The sequence below is a fragment of the Nannobrachium achirus genome (genome assembly GCF_963921795.1).
Source record: "Nannobrachium achirus genome assembly, chromosome: 15".
Taxonomy (NCBI): domain Eukaryota; kingdom Metazoa; phylum Chordata; class Actinopteri; order Myctophiformes; family Myctophidae; genus Nannobrachium; species Nannobrachium achirus.
Genome location: NC_137822.1, coordinates 27,608,142 through 27,631,765, shown reverse-complemented (window position 1 = coordinate 27,631,765; position 23,624 = coordinate 27,608,142). Strand labels below are relative to the sequence as shown.

Here is a 23,624-nt window from a genome sequence, read left to right as displayed (position 1 = left end):
TGCCGTGCAATGCTAATGCAGGCGATAATGGAATCCGTAGGAGACGGGGTTGAATAAATTAGAAGGCACGGCTTGTGTTGTGATTGGCTGGAGCGGAGGTCTGGAGCGCTCGGCTGTGGTCACTTGGACCGCGCGGGTGATCTATGCCTGCCCTAAACCTAACCCAAACCCCAGAGGCGTCAGTTGGGTATGGCAAGCTATGGCAGCTGCCATACCTTGGCTACAGGGGGAAATAATAAAATGTACTGTAATCGTGCCTGTTGCTAAGTTATGGCAACATGACTGGTGTCTTGCACGCGCACGAGGGCGCGCGTGCAAGACACCAGTCATGTTGCCATACCTTAGCTTTTTCTGAACTGACGCCGCTGCCCAAACCCTAACTTCATTAAAACTATGCCTAGACCTAATCTCAGTAAAACTATGCCTAAATCTAACCCAAACCCTAACCTCAGTAGTCAGTAACCCCCTGCCGACGCTGGTGAAGCGAAAAGAAGCGCTCCTTCCCCCACCGTCTCCTACGGATCGCAGCCTAGCTCTCCAGCTGCTGCTGCTGCCCGTGCCGTTCGTTCGTTTGGTAGTAGGCTAGTAGCACTGCACGTCTTGAGAGGAAGACGCTCTTTGGTTCAGAGAAGTCATTGGCGCTTTTCACGCTGCTGGCTGCCTGGCCTCCTCTCCTCCTCCAAATTAAACGGGCTCCTCTTCTTCTCAACGCTGAAGTCTCTCTACTCGCCGCACACACATACACAGCCGAACCTCCCGTAAGAAAAGCAACAGCCTACCTACCTACCTACCGTGCATCCTATTGGAACTTTGGGGCATGCTATCAGTTCGTATGTACAACGTGCACATGCTTTAAAAAATTGTTGTTGTTGTTGATGTGTGTGTGCAGTGCACGCCTTTGTAGCCCCCATTAGCGAGCTTTAGCCACCTTTAGCTACCGTGTGTGACTGTGTGTATACATTTTTAGCTTTGCATGCTTTCTTTAGCAACAATGCTGCTGCTACGTAACGTTAGCTCTCTGGCTAACGCTGCTTTTTCGTGGCGGCCGCTCTGTCTGTAAAGCAAACCGTAGGATATAATACATAAAAGCCTCGTTCAGCACCGCGGTAGGTGGATAATGAAGTGAGACAGTCGGGAGATTTCCCGCTTGCTTCGTTAGCATTGTTTCACTGGGGCTAACAACTCGCTGCTAACTGTGATGCTACCTGCTTAGCTAACGTTAAGCAGCGGTGGTGGTGGGAGTACACTCAGGTTTCCCCCCCTTTTTTCTCAAGTCAGTGGGTCTCAACCCATTTTATATCTTTGTCGTGTTCCATTATTTATTGAGCATTTTTTAGCCACGGACCCCCATTTGATGAGATTTAACCTCTCAGACCGTTGGTTGGATAAGACTGTCCACAGTTCCATGCTGTATTGATGATGGTACCATAGGAGAGATAACAAGCAAACATAACCATTCTTCTATATTCTATAGACCTCTTTTAAATTAAGTAATGCCAGATGTTTAACAATAATGTTACTCTTGAGAGCAGGTCCATTTGGTTTCATTTTACACAGTTGTAGATTTGTAATGGTCCATTTGGTTACCAACTCTCCATCATTTAGCTGGGGATCACTCTGGACCCTCTCTAAAGGACCACTGGTGGTCCCCGGACCACTGGTTGAGAACCACTGACTTGAGTAAAAGTAGCACAATGTCATTGTAAGAAATACTAGTCTGTAACATCCTGTTTAGAATGTTTTACTTGATTAAAAGAGCAACGGTATTGGCATCAAAATGTACTTAACATGTCAGTACCAAATGTTAAAGTATTATTCATGCAGAATGGACCATTTTGTAATCATATGCCAGTGTTGTAACTAATTAGTAATGCATACATGTGCTCATTGCTTTAATATTGAAGCTGTTGTGTTGCTGGGTATGTTGGCATTTAAATTCGTGTTTTGTATTATACTTATCTGCAAAGTGTCTTGTTACTAAAGCAGTCAAATAATTCTAGCAGAGTACAAAGTACCATATTTCCCCTGAAATGTAGAAGTATAAAATAGGAGTAAAGTAAAAGTACTTTAAGTCAGAATTGTATTAAAGTAAATGAAAGTACAGTACTTGAATACATTCAATTGATTAGTTCCCACCACTGTTGGTTAGCCATGCTGAGGTCGAAGCCCACTATTATGAGACACAAACGCATTCATCTTCGTTATTTTTGTGGTTGCATTTCTAATTCTAATCCACTCGATAACTTACTGTTCTGTTTAAATTTGATCGCAAATCTTAAACCTTACATTACAACCCTTGCGGCGACAACTTGAAATCTGGCAGAATCCTAACCATGCACATAATTTATCTTTTGTTGCGTGTTCCTGATATGTTTAAGGCTGTTCCTATGTTTATTGATGTCGCCTTCACAGGCATCTGGATGTTGAAATATTCAAAGGAAGCTCTCAAGCTTCCAGGGGATGAAAGCCCTGTGTTAATTTATCTCAGGAGTGTTAAAATGAATCAAAATGGACCCTCAAGGTCCATATTTACAGTTACAAACACAGTTACAAATGTCATCATAATATCAAAACACTGGATTGTATTGTGTAGGCACAGGCAATACCCCACGTATAACGTCTATAAATAAATAACACGTGAAGAAGTTGAAAACATTTATATTTGTATTAAATTACAAACGTATTGAACTACACTGCTCAAAGAATTTAAGGGAACAAAATGTTCCCTTAATTATTTGAGCAGTACTATAATATACTATACACAAATACATTACGGGAACATTTTGTTCCCTTAAATTCTTTAAGCAGTATATATCGAAAAAGTAATGGCTGTCCGCTGGTGGAGGCTTCAAAATGGCTTCTTATTAATATATATCGCATTGTTTTTCTTTTTTTTTTGTAGGTTGGTCAAAATAGGGGCTCTGACATGGGATGCTGTTCCTGCAGAGCCTCTGAAGAGCTGACAGACAAACAGAGACACAGAACTCACTGAAGACAACTCAACTCATCCATCCGTCTCTAAGACACAGAGGTTGATAGTCTGTCTGTCCCCCCCTCCCCCCCGTCGTCGTCGTGTGCACCATGTCCATGATGGCAGACACAAAGACTTCCGATCCTCCGCATAACTACGGCGTCAACCCGCCGCCCCCGGAGTTCACCAACCCCAGCAAGCCAGGGCGCAAGACCAACCAGCTGCAGTACATGCACAACGTGGTGGTGAAGACGCTGTGGAAGCACCAGTTCGCATGGCCGTTCTACCAGCCTGTCGACGCCGTCAAACTCCAACTCCCTGTAAGTGGGGATGGGACGATAAGCGATATTATTAGTTGTGAAATAATCACGATAATCATATTGTGGAGATTTATTTTATTGTGAAATCGTCCTCCGTCATGCACAGGGATCAATTTACCTTTTATTTGCAGAGTTGTTTATCCGGTACCATTTAAACCCTTTATTAGTAAAACTTACTTATAATATACGTACTGAATAGTCTTTTTTTCACTCTAGCAAATCCAAAAAAATAGCCAATCTACAGTCAAGCTCACAACGCGTTGTGAGTGAGCTTGTAGATCTGCATTTTTTTGGCAAATGTTCCGCTCCAGCCAGAATAATTGATGTTGGGGATATTTTGATTATCGCGATAATTTCTTTGGTCACAATAATCGTGATATGAAATTTTCATATCGTCCCATCCCTCCCTGTAAGTAGTCTGTAGATGTTGCAGCGGTGTTGCGGTCACTTGTACGCGTCAGAAGCGACAGGAGTTCAACATTGGTAAACTTTCACTTTGTATCAACCAGTAGAAAAGAAGCAATGTGGTTGACCCCATTTGGCAGGCATTTTGTTTGTAGTTTTCTTACAATGAGCCAACCACTCCAATGCAAGTGAAACGAATGACACACCAGGAAACTGCATTGCTCACAGACCACAAGACGACATGGGAAATTTGTATTGCGCACTAATAATAGACCGCTCCTGAGTGCAACACTGTCGCACAACTGACCATGAATTTGGAATTGTTGGAGTCGGAACATGACAAATATTTAGTTAACTCAACATTTTACAAATATATACTTTTATGTTGCTGGGTTTAATTTGAAAATGTACTGACAACTGGGTCTGGGTATCGAATGTCTGTGCCCATTGAGTGCCAACTGAATCATACCCGTAGTATTGAAAATGGACCAATCATTCAGTGCCAGTCGTGCCAATTTTCAGTATTATAGTGACAGCTCCTTTTTGAGCCAATTTATCTGACCCATGTTGGCTATATAGAGTCGAGTGTGAATAGAATTGTGCCAAGGCCAACCGTTGGAGAAGGCTGCAATTGACTTGGGATCTGTACCTGCCACATGATGCATGTATACTCGGCCCCACTGGAAAGACAAGTGTGGGAGATGCCCGAATGTCCAATAATGGTGTGAAGGAAAATGTTGTGGTCATTTGTAATCCCTCTGAAGAATTGTGTGGACCAGAGGGAAATAACTGACACATTGTCTTATTCTGTCTCTGTCAACTAGGATTACCATAAGATTATCAAGATTCCTATGGACATGGGGACAATAAAGAAACGACTGGAGAACAATTACTATAGCAGTGCTAGTGAATGTATGCAAGACTTCAACACCATGTTCACCAACTGCTACATATACAACAAGGTGAGGAGGACAAATCCACCGTGTTGCTCGGCACTTGTGACCATGTTCTTGTGTACTTGGTTTATGTTGTGTATGACCCATTAAATTGCATAATGTAAACAAACATTCTGTGCATTTCACTCCAGCCCACAGATGACATTGTGCTGATGGCACAGGCCTTGGAAAAGATATTCCTGCAGAAAGTTGCCATGATGCCACCGGGAGAAGTGGAGCTTTTACCTCCAGCACCCAAGGCCAAGGCAGCCAAAAAGAGTCTCTCTTCAGGTGAGAGTTTTGCCTATTGGGGCTCTAAGGATGGCTATGTCGGTCCGTCTGTCCATGGAATCTTCTGTGCACCTTCCTGCTCCTCAGATGATGGCCCCAATGATTTTGGTGACCCCCACAGCCTTTCCTAGTGCCATCATTGGCCAATAGTTGCATAAAAGAGACCCCGGTTTGATAAGATTTTTACCTGTGGGCAGTGGGCAGTGGTGTGATATTGATTTTAGAAGTGGTGCACCTCTAAATTCGTGACGTGCGCGTGCTTGCACGTGAGGCGGCGAGGTGCGCGTGCAGCTAAATAAAGTCTAGGCTCACCAAGCCCACGGCATCTCACCCCTGCCTGTGGGATGGGACTTCAATCTATAAACTCCAAAGTGGTTCCATTTGTACACTCTGAAGTGTTACCCTTCCCTTCAACCAAACCAAGCCTAAGAACTACAGCTGAATGTTGGCTCAAAGCACATTTTTGCTTTTGCAATTTGTTCTTTCTCAAACATTTACTGTGCCATCATACAGTTTCACAGCAACAGCTGAAAATGATAATGGAAAAAGTTGACGTGTTCCACCTTTTTAAATCGTTTGCTTTTGCTATTCATGACCCAACCTTAGTTTCTGTTTCCCTTTCAATTTGTGTAAATATGCATACAGCTGGCCAGGATGAAACGGTGATCTCCTGCTCTTCAGTCACGCCACCCAAATCCCAGACAACCCTCAACTCCATTACCTCCATCTCATTAACCACCAACTTGCCATCATCCCCGCCTGCTGCCAGAGTGAGTCAACATTTTACCGTAGAATTATTGCTCATCTTTGTCTCGACACACCGGAACAGAATTTTAACCAACTGCGGTTGATTTGTCTATTTCTATTGAGCAGAAAGGCATGAAGCGGAAAGCAGACACCACCACTACCTCAATTATCACGACCAGCATGAACGAGTCGCCGGAAGGTAAGTAGGGATGGGACGATACAACATGTTATCGTTTATCGTGATAAAAAACACTCATGATAATCGCATCGCGGACATCTAATTTATCGTGATATCGTCCTCCGTCATGCACTGGGTCAATTCACCTTTTATTTGCCGAGCTGCATATCCGGTACCACTTGAACCATCTATTTGGTCAAAAGTACTTATAATATACGTACTTGATACAGTCTTTTTTTCACTCTCAAATGTCTTTGCCAAAAAATAGCCGATCTACAAGCTCACAACGCGTTGCGATGCGACGCGTTGTGAGCTTGTACATTGGCTATTTTTTGGCAAATGTTCCGCCCCAACATAATGGATTTTGATTACCGTGATAATATCGTAAATTGCGATTTCTTATGTCACAATACTCGTGGTATGACATTTTCATATCGTCCCATCCCTAAAGGTAAGCCGAGGCGCGAGAGCACGGGCCGAGCCATCAAGCCTCCCAAGAAGGACCTGGAAGAAGCTGAGCTTGGGTGCAGGCGGGGCAGACTGAGTGAGCAGCTCAAGTACTGTGACGGCATCCTGAAAGAAATGCTCTCTAAGAAACATGCAGCCTACGCCTGGCCTTTCTACAAGCCTGTTGATGCCGAGGCTCTACAGCTACACGACTACCATGACATCATCAAATACCCCATGGATCTTAGCACTGTAAAAGTGAGAATCACACACTTTTGCCCGTTCATTCTTATCTTCGATTCTTCCTGTCTACTGGGTTATGTTTTGTGTGTGAATTTGTGCGTGAATCCTAAAAAAACACCCCGGTACAGTTAGGTTCTTGTTAAGGAACGCTTGTTTTCAGTGGAGATGACGGAGGGAGGCACGCCGTCTCAAGCATAGACATAGAAAGGTAGACGCCTCCTTCGGCTAGGGGGCGTATGCATTGAGCAACTAAGGGAATCTTCGTCGCTTCCGTGTTCATTACTTCCGCGTGCGTCACACATACGGAAGTCGGTAAGCGAATCAGAGGCAGGTGGGGGCTGGTCTTTACGTATGCAGCCTATAAGAACAGCTGAGCAGCGCAACATCAGAACTGGCTGTTGAATTGAATTGTGGTCCTTGGATAAGTCACGGAAAAGACACGCTGTGATTGGCCAGTAGTTTGACTGACAGCGTTCCCTTAGTTTTTTCAGGAAGTCCGGACTAGAACTTTTGCACATTGCTCTAATTAACTGAAGAAGCGAACGAGGCATCTAGCTCTTTATATCTGTGGTCTCAAGCGGACTTGATCCACGTGAGACACCCCCGTGCGAGCTAAAGCGAGCGAGTCGCTGTGTCGAGCGTTGCGAAGTCCGCTTGAGCCGACTCAGCGCCGCTAGAAGTTGTAATCCAGGGGGCTAGAATAATAAATCTTCGTCCCCCCGACTTTTGGCACCTCCGTGCGGACCAAGTGAACACAGTGGAGCGCGCCCTACCTCCCGTTCAGCCAATCACAACTTAACTGCACCGGGGTCCTTTTCAGATGCACGCTGAATTTGCTGCTATTGCTGTTTTGCATTTTGATAACGCGTTGTTCATTTTCAGAAAAAGATGGATGGACGAGAGTACATTGATGCACAGGCCTTTGCTGCAGATGTTCGACTCATTTTCTCAAATTGCTACAAATATAACCCCACTGATCACGAGGTTGTTGCTATGGCCAGAAAACTCCAGGTATGTCCGGAATGTTGAACCTGCCTTGACTTTTAAAGATGTAAACTAAAATGTATAGTTCTCTCCTCAGTGGACCATTTAAGGAAGATTATTTTTTCTTGTTATCATTACTTCTTATTTTGTTATTTCCCTCTATGGCAACCTTTTGTACGTGTGTTTTCAGGATGTGTTTGAGATGAGGTTTTCCAAGATGCCAGATGAACCTGTAGAAGTGAACTCACCAGGCGCTGTCACTAAGGGCACAGCCTTAAGTGGTAGCAGTGGCAACTCCTCCAGTTCGGGCAGCTCCGACTCGGAGGATGAGCGCGCCAGCCGACTGGCTGAGTTACAGGAGCAGGTGGGCGCAGAACAGGTACGTCTCACCATTATGATATTTTACGTGACCATTAACCCATTTAGGCCTAGAATTATTGAATGCTTTAACCAGTGAAAAATAGCAGATATACAAGCTCACAGCGCGGCACCGAGTGCCGCACTGCGAGCTTGTAGATCTGCTATTTTTGAAAAAGTCGTGAAAATGTGTGCAAATCTGTGAATATAATGTATTTTCACGTTTCAACGTTTGTAACTCAAATTTTGCTTCTGGGTGGGTCCCTGGAACTAGATATTTTGAGATGGGGGTCCGTGGCCAAATACCGGTACATTGAGAACCACTGACATAGTAGTCTCTCAAGAACAGACTAGCTGAGCTCCAGTTAAGTGAAAAGGACCTTTTCTTTGACGATGGCTGGTCAGATTGCTGACATACATAGGGTTTCTCAAAAAAATCTTAGAAGGATACAAAAGACACTTATAGAATATGGTCAAAATTCTAATTTTCACGATTTTTCAAAAATAGCAGATTTACAAGCTTGCAGCGCGGCACTCGGTGCCGCGCTGTGAGCTTGTATATCTGCTATTTTTTCAATAGTTAAAGAATAACATAATGATACAAAATATGTGTACCTGTTCTAAATGGGTTAATTGCCACTCAGATAATTGTGATTAACAACTTTAATTGTGTTTTTGTCTTTGGACAAGCCAAACATTTCTGTTTGGCTTGTAGGCTTTGAAGTTGCACACGGTAGATATGACACATAACCTAATCATGCCGAAGAAATTATGACATATTCAACTACTTAAAAAAAATAATATCGATAGTGGAAATAGCCGATCTACAAGCTCACAGCTTGCAGATGGTGCCATTTCCACTATTTTTGAAAATGTTTGAAAACATATGAACATTTTTCAACATGGAAACGATTATTGCGATTATGTCAAACAGTTGCGATTAGACGATTATGTAATAATTGTGACAGGCCTATTCACAGCCCGCCCAATTAGCCTTGCCCCAATCTGAGTTCCCAGAGGTTCTTTTTTTTTCGCCACTAGGGGGGCGAGAAGAACCTCTGGGCCAAAACTATGATATTCCTGGCCAGGAAGTTGTCCCAGGCTCAGAATCTGAGCCTGGACAATACAGGAAGTAGAGCCCTGTGCAAACCTTCAAAACATTCAGAATAGAAACCAACCAAAAACAATACAACAATATGCAGCCCATGTTTCAAGGTGAATCCTACCAGACTAGCCTTGCCCCTGCTCAAGCCAGACAAACCATGGTTGTCTTGATGGATTCATCATTTCTCAAGTCTAAATACGGACCCGTTACTAAACATCCATTAACTTTTCATAAATTACTGTGGGTTCAGACCTATTTTAGTGTGGTGGTGGCGTATTATATTATGAGATTTGGTTTTATTGTTTATTTAAATCCTCATTTCTCCGCACCATTGTGTGAATGAACAGGGCTGAAAATTGGATGCGCCACAATAATTATGTGTCCTACACTGGTTGGACACAGATAATTCTGTGTGGTTAATTTTTCCACATTATTACCATGCGGCTCTGCGCTAACCAATATCCACTGGCTCTCTCTCCGTCCAGCTAAAAGCCGTCCATGAACAGCTTGCTGCGCTTTCCCAGGCTCCTGTGAGTAAACCAAAGAAGAAAAAAGAAAAAGACAAGAAAAAGGATGCCAAAAACAGCAAGGGCAATCCAGAGGAGGAGAAAAAAGCAAAAGCAGGAAAGCAGGGTCAACCCAAGAGTTCCTCCAGAAAGGTCAACAGCAGTGGCACCAGGTATAGGAACTGGAAAATTCCTCTTTCTTTATTTTATTTTTCTTAAAAAAGAAAATATAATTCACTTGAGCTGGTTCTGTATTATTATTATTGACATGTTTAATACAACTACTCAATCTACTGTTTATGAATCTATTGGTTTTGTCTATATTAAATAAAAAACCCCTAAAACAGCATCTTATTGAATAAATTCATGTACAGCATTATAACATAACAATTTTAAAACGCGATGACACTTGGGTAAAGGTTTGGCTTGTGTAGTAACCTTGTCATGACTCATGATGTAACCAGACAAGTTGGCAAGATGTCTTTCTCCATTGATTAGAAATTGATATGCCAAAAAGAGTCTCTCATTGACTTGGCACGTGGAAAAATGCATGGTATGGCATTTATTGTTTACAAAAATGTCAACTTCCTCTTTATTTTACTATTTGAACCCTGTGTTCCGCCTTACACAAATGGCTAAATCAGTACTTTGTGATTCATTTCTAATCAATCAGTGGAGCAATATACAGTATCAAGCCAATTTGAGTAGCTCTATCATGACAAGGTAACTACACAACTCAAATGTCGAAAGTGTCATTGCACTTTACATTTGGCTTTACGTTGTGTAAAGCCAAAGAATCCCCTTGAATTGCAGAAAACACAGGAGCTTCCAAATTTAGATGAATTCTTAAATATTATATCCCTCAGCCCCATGAATGAACCGAAGGAAATAATAATTCTTTAGAGATGCTGATCCACTAAGCAGAGACCACAGGATTCCATGGGAACGATGCAACTGTTGATGTTGATTGTGCCGTTTGTGTGTGTGTAGAATTCTTGTATTTGACTGAGTTACACATGGATTGTTGACCTATTGCAGTGGTTCTCAAAGTGGATTTCAGGTTCCTTTTATTGACAGGCTTGTCCTAGTATTGACAAATGGAACCATATGGAACCAAATAGACCCTAAAGGGTCCATGTGGTTCCATTTGTACACTGTTTAAGGGGAGACCTTCACATTTTCAAAGTTTGAGAACCACTGACCTATTGCAAATAGACTTTGACTAGTTTTGTCCCCGCCAACAGACAACCGAAGAAGAAAACCAGAGGCTATGATTCAGATGGTGAGCCTATGCCCATGACTTACGACGAGAAACGCCAGCTGAGCCTGGACATCAACCGGCTACCTGGCGGGAAGCTGGGCCGCGTGGTGCGCATCATCCAGACTCGAGAGCCGTCGCTACGCGATTCCAACCCGGATGAGATTGAGATTGACTTTGAGACTCTCAAGTCGTCGACACTGCGTGAGCTCGAGCGATACGTCAAGCTGTGTTTACATAAGAAGAGGAAGAAGACAGAACCAAACCGTGAGTACCGAGTGCCATGAACCGCCTTTTCTACTATCAACTATCCATTATTCTGCTGATTTTGATTAATCGAGAATCCGTTTATACGTATACATTTTTTTCTCCTCCCTCTTAAAAAAAGAAAAACATCTACAAATTGTCAAATCGATTTTAATAAATGATTAAGTTGATTAGTCTAATTAACCACATTAAGTTTGTCGCACACTGGTATGGTGCAACAATAACTAAACTAAAACTAGCCCATCTACAAGCTCCCATCACGTTGCATCGTGACAAGCTTGTTGATCTGCTATTTTATTTTATTGTATTGTATTCTATAAGCGATTTAATTGATTAGTTTGAATGTTGTGCCCCTATACCTACTGTAGGCTGTAGCATTGTATTTCTATGAATAACTTTATGCATGTAAATCACAGCTGACCTGGTTTTATCCTCACCCCAAGGTGCCAGTGGGAGCAGTAGCTCTTCAGAATTTGGCAGCAGCAGTTCCAGTGGCTCAAGTTCAGACAGCGACTCTGATTGAAGGAGCATGTTGGTGTACTATACCTGTTTTGTGGATTTCTTAAAAATATATATTTTTTATTTCTATTTGTATTTCATTTTTCTAAGGAAGACATATGAAGAGTTGGTTTCCAAAATGTCTACTAACAATTCAGAATTGGATTTCAAGACACTGCAGCCCTAAGAGTACTGTCAAACTTTAAAATAATGTGTTTATTGATCTGTCAGTTGTGTGACCGCCGGCGGTCTTGCTTTGATGTCATGATGAAAATAGAAGATCTACAAGTAGGGCTGTCACAATTATTACATAATCGTCATGGTCGTTTACATGTTGAAAAATGTTCATATTTTCAAACATTTTCAAAAATGTCAGATCTACAAGCTCACAACGCGTCGCAACGCATTGTGAGCTTGTAGATTGGCTATTTCCACTATCAATGTTCTTTTTCAAGTATAAAGTTGTTAAATATGTAAGTAATTTTTTTGTATATTTAGGTTATGTGTCGTATCTGCCATGTGCAACTTAAAAGCCTACAAGCCAAACAGAAATGTAATTGTCAACGACAGAAACACAATTAAATCGTTAATCGCAATTATTTGAGTGACAATTAATCGTCATGTAAAATGTCATAATCGTGACAGCCCCATCTACAAGCTCACAACGCTTCGCATTGCGATCTTATAGATAATCTGCTATTTTTGTCGAATGTAAGCCCCAGAATGGAAATGCCAGGGTTAACAGTTTTAGTTCAGTTTTTAGTCGTAAGGATTCATGGTATCTCTTCCTCCCCGGTTGCCAGTGTTTTACAACTGACATACTATTGCTAAATGTATTTTTATGACATTTTAAACAAAGAATTTGGTCCACTACCCTTTTCTGTTTCACCCAAGCTTGCCTACCTGTTTTGAGCACCTGCTATTTGCAGTGCATATTTTATTATGTTTTAAACAAACACACACACATGTAATTATGTATGTATGCATACAGAAATCTTTGAAATGTTTCAAAAATAATTTTACACCAGGAGTCTTGCAATTGAAATATAACTGTTCCAATGTACCAGATACTTAATGTTTTGGGAAAAGGCGTTAACCTAACCTTTCTAAATGGTTTATTTGCAATTTGGAATAAAACTCTTCATATGCCACCATCCACCCTTATAAAACATTTATTTTTGAAATTCCTTTAAAAGTTTAATGGCTTTGTTCCAAGCTTATTTCAAATGGTTGTACTAGGTGTCCCAACTAGCAAATATTGGAAATATTGTGATATTTAGTACATACAGTAGGAAGTAGAACGGTGCGCCAGGAGAGCACAAATGTCCACCAGGATTCTAGACCTACTTCCCTCCATCTTGTCCGTCTAGACCAGGGAGACTGGTTAGGTGTAGGCCTTGTGGAACACATAGCTGAATGGTTAGGGAGAATGGTTAGGGAGCCCACCTGGGGAACCAGAGCCCCTGGTGGTCCCAGGTTCGATTCCAGGCCAGCAATGTTGATGTGTGTCCCTGAGCAAGGCTCTTAACCCCTAATTGCTCACGCAGCGAAGCAGCTGGGTTGTGCTGCAAATACCGAATTTCCCTCGCTGGAGGAAATGAGTATCTATTACACATGGTGGGACGATTGCTCTTCGATTACACAAACATGACGGTGCACAAGCAGCATGTGAATCTAACTTGTAGTTGGCAAGACTAGCTGTGGATTAAGCTCTCAAGACAGATTTACAATGAAGAATCAGTAGGGTTGCTGTTCAATTGAATTGGAGCTCTCCTAGGGAGCAGGCAGAAGGCAAAATAGCGTAGGGGCGTGACCACGCCTGGTTTCCCCCGCAGTTTAAAATAATTTAAAAAAGATACGGTTTATATCTTTTCATTCAAATGGGTTCCCATATTGGCTGCGGGCAGACACACAGGCAGACATGGACAAACAGGGCTGGATGCAATACCTCACCTGGTGAAGTACAGCAGAAACCTGGATCTCCCACTCACCCCCAGCAAATTAAACCCCAAGTATAACATCCAATTTCAAGGAAAATTTAGATGGTGTCCTTGTGGAGAAAACTGTTAAAACATTTGAGGACTGCTCTACCAAAGAGGTTGCTGGATAAACACCTTTTGAGGTATGTCTATTGGTGGAGATTATTATATTTTTATTCAAGGAAAAATAAGCAGTTAGTGGTTTTGGCTAACATAATTATCAATATTAATTATGCATGTAAACAACATTTCCAAGCTTAAAAATAAATGGTTCTCATCAAAATCAGGCAGTGTTTACACAGCTGACACAAGCTTCTAGGCAAAATGTTTCCCAACATTGGTAGAGCAGGGGACATTTAGTTTTACTATATGGGTAAAGTGTGAGAGTTTTAACAATCCCATTTTAAAGCCTTGTCATCGAAGTGGTTGGTGCCAAATTACCCATATGCAATACCATAATTTGGTATAGTATAGTACAGTGTTTCTCAAAGTGGATTCCAGGGAATCTGTGGGTTCCTTTAGGGGGGTCTAAATTGACGTATACAAGTCTGTAACTAACAATGTACAAATGGAACCAAATGAATTTGGTTCCATCTGTACATTGTCAGAGAAACATTGGTATAGTAGACGGATGTTATCTGAGGTTGTAGTTTAAATTATCTGTTGACAATGAAGATGCTCTCTGTCAACAGATAGTAAAACTGACATTAGCTTTGATGGTAACTGGTACTGTAAAGGACTACTGGTAGTAGCATCACTACCAAGTTACCCCACTTGTATCCAGTGTATGTATGGACTTTTTCATCTTGTTCTTTTGCAGAAATAGAGACATGATTGTTTTTCTTATGGAGCTCTTGGAGAGCTGTATATGAGTACCTCAGGTTTTCGTTTCTTTTCTTCTTTTTTACTTGGTCAGTCATTGCCAAACAGGTTTGCATTGTTGAGCGATATCTGTTTTCCATCTTGGGTTAAAGACGTTTTGTTCACTTTCATAACATTGTACCAATGCTGATCTTCATGAAATTTGGGTGACAAATTTCAGAGAAGCAATCAGGTGTCTGCTGCTGCAAATGATGTTTTTATTTGTTTTTTGTTGGGTTTGCAGTGCTTCTCATTGTTAGTCATTCGGCTTTAGATCTAACATTTCAAAAGAAAATGTAAAATGATGGATAGATCATTCTTCAAATAGGTACCTTTCTCCTAACTTTTGAGTTTGTCTCATAGACGTAACCACTTGGCTGAGAGCTCTCTTATGCTTAATTTATACTGTTGTACGAAAAATAGCTAATCTAAAACGCAACGTGTTGTGAGCTTGTAGATTGGCAAAAGGTGAAGGATATGCACATCCCCAGACGTTTTTACGGTGCCGGATCCAAAAGTAAACTATAATGAACAAAAAGAGGTAATGTCCGCACACGTTAAAATGCTCACCCGTCTTTTCTTTATTAATAACCAAACAACGTTTCGCCCAACAGGGCTTTCTCAAGTTCAAGTTACAATGATCTGGCCTTTGGACCATTTTATAGGTCCACATCAGTGGGTGTCCTCACTCAATCAGTTCATTACCCAATCGAAATCCACTCCATACAATAATGATTATCAGTTAAAGGGCCATACCTCTGAACAATATAGGTTAAAATATCACACATTACATATCACAAAAAATAAGCAAAATACATACAATACAATATAGGATCTAGATAAGCATGTCAGTCAGGTACAAAAATATTATTACAGAAATGGTCTAATATCCAAATCCAAGTTCATACCAAAAGGTTTTAATGTTCTAAGTTCATATATCCAGAATGTCTCCCTTTTTAGTAGGAGAGACTCCCAGTCTCCTCCCCTGCGAGGTTTTTCTACTTTCTCCAATCCAATATACCTTAAGGCTTGTAGATTGGCTATTTTCGGTGAACGACAGCTTCGTATGACAAAGTATAAATGGGGCTTTAGAGGAGCACGCTACTTACTCTGTTTCACTTATTTCTGGGTTTACCACACTTGCTCATGAATGTATGTATGATGCCTTGAATGCTTCACATTTTCAGTGATTAAAATGTATGGATCAATGCTCTCAAAACAGTTGGACATTTGCATCCTGGGTTGTTTGTTGTTAGAACCAACCCTTTTGTTTTCTTACGTTTGTGTATTTCATTTTTGTTTTGGTGCAAATGGGATGGTACTCTTGCCCATTTACAGTAGCTTAGTTTAGTTATCAATAACACTGACCATAACAAAATTGCTCAAAACATGTTACATGCATAATGGATATCTTTGAATTACATATATTGTATATTAGGGAATTATTTGATTATGCCCCAAATGTAGTGGCTCTTAATTCTGAAAGGTGCCACAAGCGATGTGTATACATTTCTCTGCCTTTACCGATGTATCTGGTGTCGACTCTTTCAGTTTTGTTTTCTTATTTTTTATTTTATTTTTGTATGAATCATTTCTCATAGAGGTGAAAGACTGACAAAGCTAATGTACATACATATATGAATATATATATCCAAACCCATGTCCCCTTTTTAGGCTCCAGTAACCTTTTATATTTTAATAAGCAGAGATTCATTTCATTTCCAACATGCATGGAGGTTTACTGTATCTTTGTTATACCTTTTGAGCCTGTTTTAAAGTGTCTTCCTGTATAATGTCTGCCATGGAAACAAACTGAGGATTCTAGTTTTAGTTGTTACAATATGGACACAGTGACTAGAAATTAAATGTACAGTAACTGCTAAACTGAAAAAAAGTTATTTTCTCTTGGTTTTTGTAAATAAATGAAAACAAAACAGATGTTGTCTTGTGACTTTAAATGGGAAGTGCATAGGCCTACAGTACTTGCATAAAGCATTGCCAACACGGGGAATTTTCCCCTTTTTCTTATGTCCAACACACTAATAGCAGCCAATCTACATTGCAATGTGTGGTGAATATTCCTGCATAGTGGGAACAATGGATATGGTGGTGAGCAGATTTTAAGACTTGAGTGTTAGTAGACTATTCTAGCCAGCAACTGATACACAATTCAATTTCAATTCAAATGAGCTTTATTGACATGAGAAAATATACGTTTGCATTGCCAAAGCAAGTGTTAAAATATATCAGTTTAAGTGAATGGGCCAATGGGGAAAGTATATAGAGTTGGAGGGGGTACTAATCTGATTCCGCCAGATGGTGTCAGCATTGAGTTCATGCTCAATGCTGACACCATCTGGCAGTCAGGTTAAGGGGTACAGCATTGTGTTGAACCCTCACAAGCTACTTAAATAAGATTTTTTTTGGAGGTCTTTTTTTTCCTGTATAGTAAGTGAAGGGACCCAAACGTGAACCCCCTGAATTCACCTTGATCCACTAAGAATATTTTTGAAGATTTTTAACATGTGTTTTGGATGACTCTAAGGATCATAAAAAACCTTTAACCATTACTATTGCAATTACTTTTGGGTCAAACCTCAGATTGACTAGCCTATATATCCAGGCCTGAGTGCGAGGACAGCGCCATGGTGAAGAAGACAGCCAGTGCTACAGTCTCACGGCACCATTTCTGCTTAAAGGAGTAGTTCACCCCCAAAATGACTTTTTTACTATTGATTACTCATGCCATGGAGACTTGAGTAAGAGTTTAATAATATTTTAGTTTTTTTGTCACATTCCAAAGACACTAATTAGACTTTAGTAAATGTACCCTAATTGATTCTGGATGGTGACCCAAATGCATTTGAGTCCCCATCCGGAATCAATGGGGGTACATTTATTACAGTAATCAAAAAATATTGTCTTAGGAATGCAATAAATACAAAACATAGTATTGAACTCAAGTCTCCATGGCATGAGTAATCATTAATCAATAGGAAAAAAGTCATTTTGGGGGTGAACTACTCCTTTAAACAACACTATCTTGGACACAGCACGCCTGCATGCTCGTACTATAAGGTAAGAGGATGCTTGTTTATTGTGCTTCAAAGTAAAACATCTTGTATCTATTCATCATGCGGTGCAATTATTCAGGTAGGCCTATGCCGTGTGTACTGTTATATAATTAATGCAATGCATGTTCATGGAAGCAATGTGGACAGCTCATGCAGTTATGGTCATTTTGAACTGAGAATATTATCTTCTTGAGAATCATCAAGATAATTGATCTATGTCTCCCTTCTAAAAAACTAATGGACCACCCAAAAATGTGTTTGTGACCCACAAATGGGTCCCGACCCGTTGTTCTGAAAACAGTGGCTTGGATCATAATAAGACCAACTTTTGATTATTAATAAAATGCCCCACAGCACAACAACTGACAAGCACATGTACAGACTGTATTACCCCCAGGGACTTGCTGGCCATTGGGAAAAGCGGGACAACTCCCGAACGGCCGGTTCATTTCCGGCCGGTCCAGGCTGGCCATTAGGAAAAAAATTAAAATAAAATGTCGTCCTTCGTTCCATTTTGGGGGCTGGGCGGCCAACAAAGTAAATCGTCACTGTCGGGCAGAAACCTTGTATCTCCAAGTTTCAAATTTGTAAATATTTTTTCGCAAAGCAAAGCCCTGCTTTATCATACAAGGCCGTCGCACAAAAGTAGTGAAAACAGCAGATCTACAAGCACACAACGCCTTGCACCGCGAGGCGTTGTGCTTGTAGATCGGCTGTTATCACTAGTTTAAATCATTTTAAAACTGATAAATACAAAACAAACGGTTTTGGATATACAAGGTTTCCACCCGACAACGACGAAATATAACTCATGTAATTGGCCCACTGGCTTGTCACTTGTCATGATCAGAAATGGCAAATCTTTGAGTAGCAGCAGCGCTATAGAGAGAGATCTCGCTCTGTAGCGCACAATGAGGGCCTCTCCAACTCTTTTTCCCGGGCTGAATCGGGGGCCCAGCATGTCCCTGATTACCCCCACACTCAAATATGTCTCTCTCACTATCTCCCTTTCCAGGAACTGCCTCGGCAGCGTGGACAGCTGCCCCTGCAAGTCTACCATTGGTATGAGCCTCTGAAAAAGATCACCCGCCACCACAATACTACTTAATAGGCACTTTTACAAACGCAAACTCAAATTGAAAAATGCTATATTTCATCATTTGACTTCTTTGTTTATGGCAGGAAAAACATTAAGGAGTGCATCTGTTTAAAACGTTTAAAAAATGCACCTACATGTTAAGGCACATAATGCCTTCTGGGTGACTAAACAAACATTGTACTTGGTGTACATACATTAGTATGTAATTGTTTTTTGTTTTTGTTGTCCCAGAGGTGAACTTTCCCTTTAATCATTTGACTTCTTTGTATATGGCAGGAAAAACAGTAAGGAATGCATCTGTTTAAAAGGTTTAAAAATGCACCAACGTGTTAAGGCACATAATGCCTTCAGGGTGATTAAACAAAAACTGTACTTGGTGTACATACATTAGTATGTAACTTTTTGTTTTTGTTGTTGTTGCTTTACCAAATATAAAGATTTTTATATTTCATCATTTGACTTGTGGTTTTTATTGGTATCATTATTTAATTGAAGGGATAAAGTAGATTTAAAAAGGCCAGCACAGAAATCGTGATACAGTATGCACTATTTTATACTGTGTTCACTTTAACAATTTAATATCAGTTGTTATAATATTGTTGAGTTTAAGATAGAAGCTGACATTTGTAAATACAATAAAACAGACAAATGGCATTGTGAACTGTAAAACAGATACGACAATTGCTTAAAGACTAAAAGTAACACTTTATTTTGCACAATATCAGCTTTTTTTTTTTTTATTGTGATTTTTCTTTATGGCATACAGCTCATGAATATCAAAAGTCCATATTACATGAGACCACTCAAAACGAGGATTTATAATAGAGTCAGAGTTGCTTGAAGTCCAGTGGGAAGTGTCCGAAGTCAGTTATGATTTGGGTTGCTATGGCATCTGCAATGCTTTTTCACACTATTCTATTTTTTTCAAGATGGGTCTGTACATAACACACACACACAGCATTGAGATACATAAATCAGGTAGCCTATAAAGTGTTTAGAATGTGCTTTTTCTTTTCTCAGTTTGCAACATTTCGTCTAACAGATTTGGCTAGGCTGGTTGGTAACGGACTCATTTTTACACTAATTAGTGTTGCAGCCCTTATGAACATTCTCCTCAAGGAAATGTACCATCAAATTAATCAATTATGAATTTAATAAAGTTATTGATCAGCTAATAGGGTTACTGTCTGACAGTGGGAGAACGGAAGGACTTTCAAGGGGCTACAAATTGGGCTGTCACGATTAGACTATGACATTTTACATGACGAATAATTGTCTCCCAAATAATTGTGATTAAAGAAGATATAATTGTATTTTTGTTTGGCTTGTAGGCTTTGAAGTTGCACATGGCAGATATGACACAACTTAAATATACAAAATACACACACATGTCACTGCATGGCATCACCAGTGGTGAGTGCACCTCATGCACAAGTAGAAGTTGGCACCTGGCAGAGCGCACTTCTAGTTATCATTAGGCTATAACTTGCATTTTTGGAGATCAGCCACTAGATGGGGACCATCTGCCATCTCTCAATTGAGCTTGGGTGAACTGGGTGCTTTTAAAGGAGAATGCAATGGCCAACAAAACTATTCAACACAATATTGTCTGATTCTCAAATTGGGGTATGGGGACCCTGCAGGGGTGTTGAGACGGGATGAGGGGGTCCCCAGAAAAACAATGTAAACTTTTTTGTTTCTTCCTTTTGAGCGGTGCCAAACCGCTCCAATGTTTTGTCTAGGTCTGTCTCTATGTATGTTTAGAGTACGGCCTCAACAGCTGCAATACTGCTGCGCTGGGTGACCTACCTTCAAGTGGACATGTGGGCACCTTGAGAGGTGGGCACTGGGACAACTAGGCACTAGGGACATGTGGGCCTCTGGACGAGTGGGCCCTTATGTGGGGGTAGATAACTGGGCACATGGAAGAGTGGGCACTATAACAGGGCACTAGGGACATGTGGGTACCTGGACAATGGGCCACCGGGACGAGTGGCCAGCAAAGGCAACGCTCACTTTGTGTGATTTGTTTTCTTACATTTTCTTTCTTGTTGAAAATAGCCAATATACAAGCTCACAGTGTGTCACAATGCAACATGATGTGAGCGTGTAGATCAGCTGCTGTGTTGACAAAAACCTCTCTTATGGGGGTCCCTGGATGCTGGCACAAAATATTTTCAAGTGGGGTCAATTCAATTTGGCGGTGCTTGACATGAAAATGTTTCAGAACTACTGGACTAGATTAGACTGTAAGTGAATACATGCAACATAATATTATGAGCTGTTAAAAAAGACACTGTGTGGCCCAGTGCAGTTTGCTTCCTGCACTTGAGCATTCTGCAGGGACACTTCTTTGTGATCCACCTGGCACGTGCACACATGGACATCAAAGAGATGGAAATTCCCTCTTTCCATGCCATACCTGAAGGCAGCATTCAAGAGAATTGCCTTGTCCAAACTCCTGGATTTGAATGCAGCATCTTATGTTGAACGAATTGCACTCTCTGTGTAGAAATCCACGCTGTTAGGCCACATCTCCAGTGTTCACTTGATTATGCTTAGTTTAGTACCGACAATAGCCGACCTCCAAGCTCACAGCTGTGACGCGGTGTGAGCTCGGAGGTCTGCTATTTTCACCATGAAAGGTCCTTTTAGACATTTCAACCCCTGCCTCTCTAACATTCTCTGCACGTCCCTGCTGAAGGGACGGACACCTTCCCCTGACATGGAATGTGGTACACACCAAAAAAATCACACCCGTGTGAACTGAGCGGTGGTCCCCCCCCCCCCCCCCCTTCCCCCCTGTGTGTGTGTGTGTGTGTGTGTGTGCGTGTGTGTGTGTGTGTGTGTGTGCCTGGTCTGGCCTGGCCTGAACAACAGCGCCCCTCCCTTAACATGTGTGGTCAGAAAAGGTTACTGCAGGCTACAGACAGACAGACAGACAGACATACACGCAGACAGACATACCCACACACACGGCCACGTATAGGAGCGTTGTGACCACCGCTCAAAAACAAACAACAAACAACACCAGCCTTGGGACATGTCACATGATAGATCAATGCCACAACTTCAGTGACAACTAGTCATCCTGCCTTTTGTGGCTATCACTCACCACCAGCCATTATAAAAACACCATTCAGACAAACTCGGATGAGGTTCTGTAGGCTTAACTAAATTCATCACTGTGGCTTTTGTGTTCTTTACTACCTTGCACAGGGACACAAAGCACAGTGGATGTGGCTGGTTAATGACGTTCATGTCCATGCATCAATGAAGTGCATTTTTAACATAGGTGCAAAAGGTAGATTAATTGTTCCTTAAAGGGGAATTGTATTTGTGACTAAACTCATTGCATTGGTATCCCATAAAGACAATAAATGTATAGCCCGGCGAATAAAAATTGTGATTATGACTGATTAATATTGTAAATACAATATAAAAGTTAACAAAAACATCTGAAGCTGTGTTGGTTAACACATGCACTGAAGATGTGTTGAAATGGCTGACTTGTTTGCTTTTTTTTTGTTTGTTTGTCACTTGCAACTTTAAGCTGGGCACTGCCATTAATTATGACTCCCAGCACTTGCGTCAACGTTTTAATTTATCAGAGCACAATCAGCATCTATTCTAGACTTTGTTCCCACATGGAATGGTGGAATGCAATAATAACCTTTATTAACGTATTATCTTAAGTAGCCTACGATAGCTCCTTTTATTCTCATGCCGACAGATCAGAGGTTAAAAGGAAGGACATCTGTATGCTGTGTGTGGTTATGGTTTTGGTTAAACATTAAACTTGTACAGAATATTGTGGGCCCATTAGAACATGATGGGCCAGTCCAAATAAATATGATGAACATCTTCCAATTAATCACCTTCCTATGAATCATTGACAGTGTTTGTATGCAGCTATATGATTTCCACATTCTTATAACCCCATGGTTACTTTAGACTGAAAGTCAGTAGTGTAAATAGCTATACATTTACTTAGTAAATTATGAGGTAATTTGTGCTTTACTTGAACATTTCCAGTTTCCAATATTTTTACTTCTACTCTTTGGACTTTTACTGCATCCAGATAGGCCTATTGTACTTTTACTCCACTGAAAACTTTAGTACTTTGTAGATTTGGATTATTATCACAAAACATAGGCTACTTTAACCACTTCAGCCCAATATCCATTTCGACCATTTGAAAATAGCAGATCTACAAGCTCACAATGCGTCCTTGTAGATCTGAACGTTTTTTTTATACATTTGAAAACTTGAAATGGGACATTCTGCATAATGATGAGTACTTTTACTTTTGGTACTTTAAGTACTTTTTGATACCAATACTTTTGTACTATTACTCAAGTACATTTTGAATTCCGGACTTTTACTTGTAACAGAGTATTTCTTTCTATATTGCTGTATTGATAGACTACCCTTACAATCCTTAAGTAAAACATTTCAGTAAGCTCCTTTTTCCACCACTGCAGAAAATGGGCAGCACCCATAGCAATCAGAAGATGGCACCATAGCCTGCAATCAGGGATTGGAAGTACGTGCTGCTGACTGAATCAAGACAGGTTATGGACACCATGGTAATAACAATTTAATGCTGGGGATAATTGGTGTGAGTAGGCCAGGGGTTCTCAAACATTTTTAGGCCGTGACCCCCAAAATAAATATAATTTTGAACTGGGGACCCGCATCCTGACAAGCACTTGGAATTGTAGGTATTACATTTAATGTGAATTGGTTCTAAATATTGTGACGATAGCCGATCTACATGCGAGGTGTTGTGAGCATGTAGATCTTGTGACCCAAAAGACAGAGACGTTTGCCATGCAGGACCCAAACTACTGGAAACAGCAGATCTACAAGCTCACAACGCTGCGCTTCACGCCATTGTGAGCTTTTAGATCGGCTATTTCACTACTTCGGTCAGGAACACTCATGTCAAAGTAGATTTAACTATTTATTGCAACAAATTGAATACAGTTAAACTTGGCGTTAAAGGGCTCCGCGTTCGGAGATGTTCCCTGAATTTATACATGCATGCCTGCCTCCTGATGCAAAACCAGGGAACTTTAAGCAAAACCCCCCATAGG

General features: G+C 40.9%; 1 protein-coding gene across 2 annotated transcripts; it reads left to right on the top strand.

Annotated features, from left to right (window-relative positions):
* The first annotated feature begins 581 nt into the window (after positions 1-581).
* Positions 582-12,794, top strand: brd3a (bromodomain containing 3a). Of its 2 annotated transcripts, none has more exons than XM_080743190.1 (12): positions 582-758; positions 2,903-3,291; positions 4,521-4,658; positions 4,784-4,922; positions 5,568-5,692; positions 5,796-5,868; positions 6,299-6,552; positions 7,420-7,548; positions 7,712-7,900; positions 9,469-9,662; positions 10,734-11,014; positions 11,458-12,794. In XM_080743190.1, exons 2-12 carry the CDS (start codon positions 3,082-3,084, stop codon positions 11,535-11,537), a joined length of 1,812 nt encoding a protein of 603 aa, XP_080599316.1. In that variant the 5' UTR covers positions 582-758; positions 2,903-3,081; the 3' UTR covers positions 11,538-12,794. The 2 variants fall into 2 exon arrangements, with proteins under 2 accessions (XP_080599316.1, XP_080599315.1); XM_080743189.1 differs by having other exon boundaries at positions 582-830.
* The last annotated feature ends 10,830 nt before the right edge of the window (positions 12,795-23,624 follow it).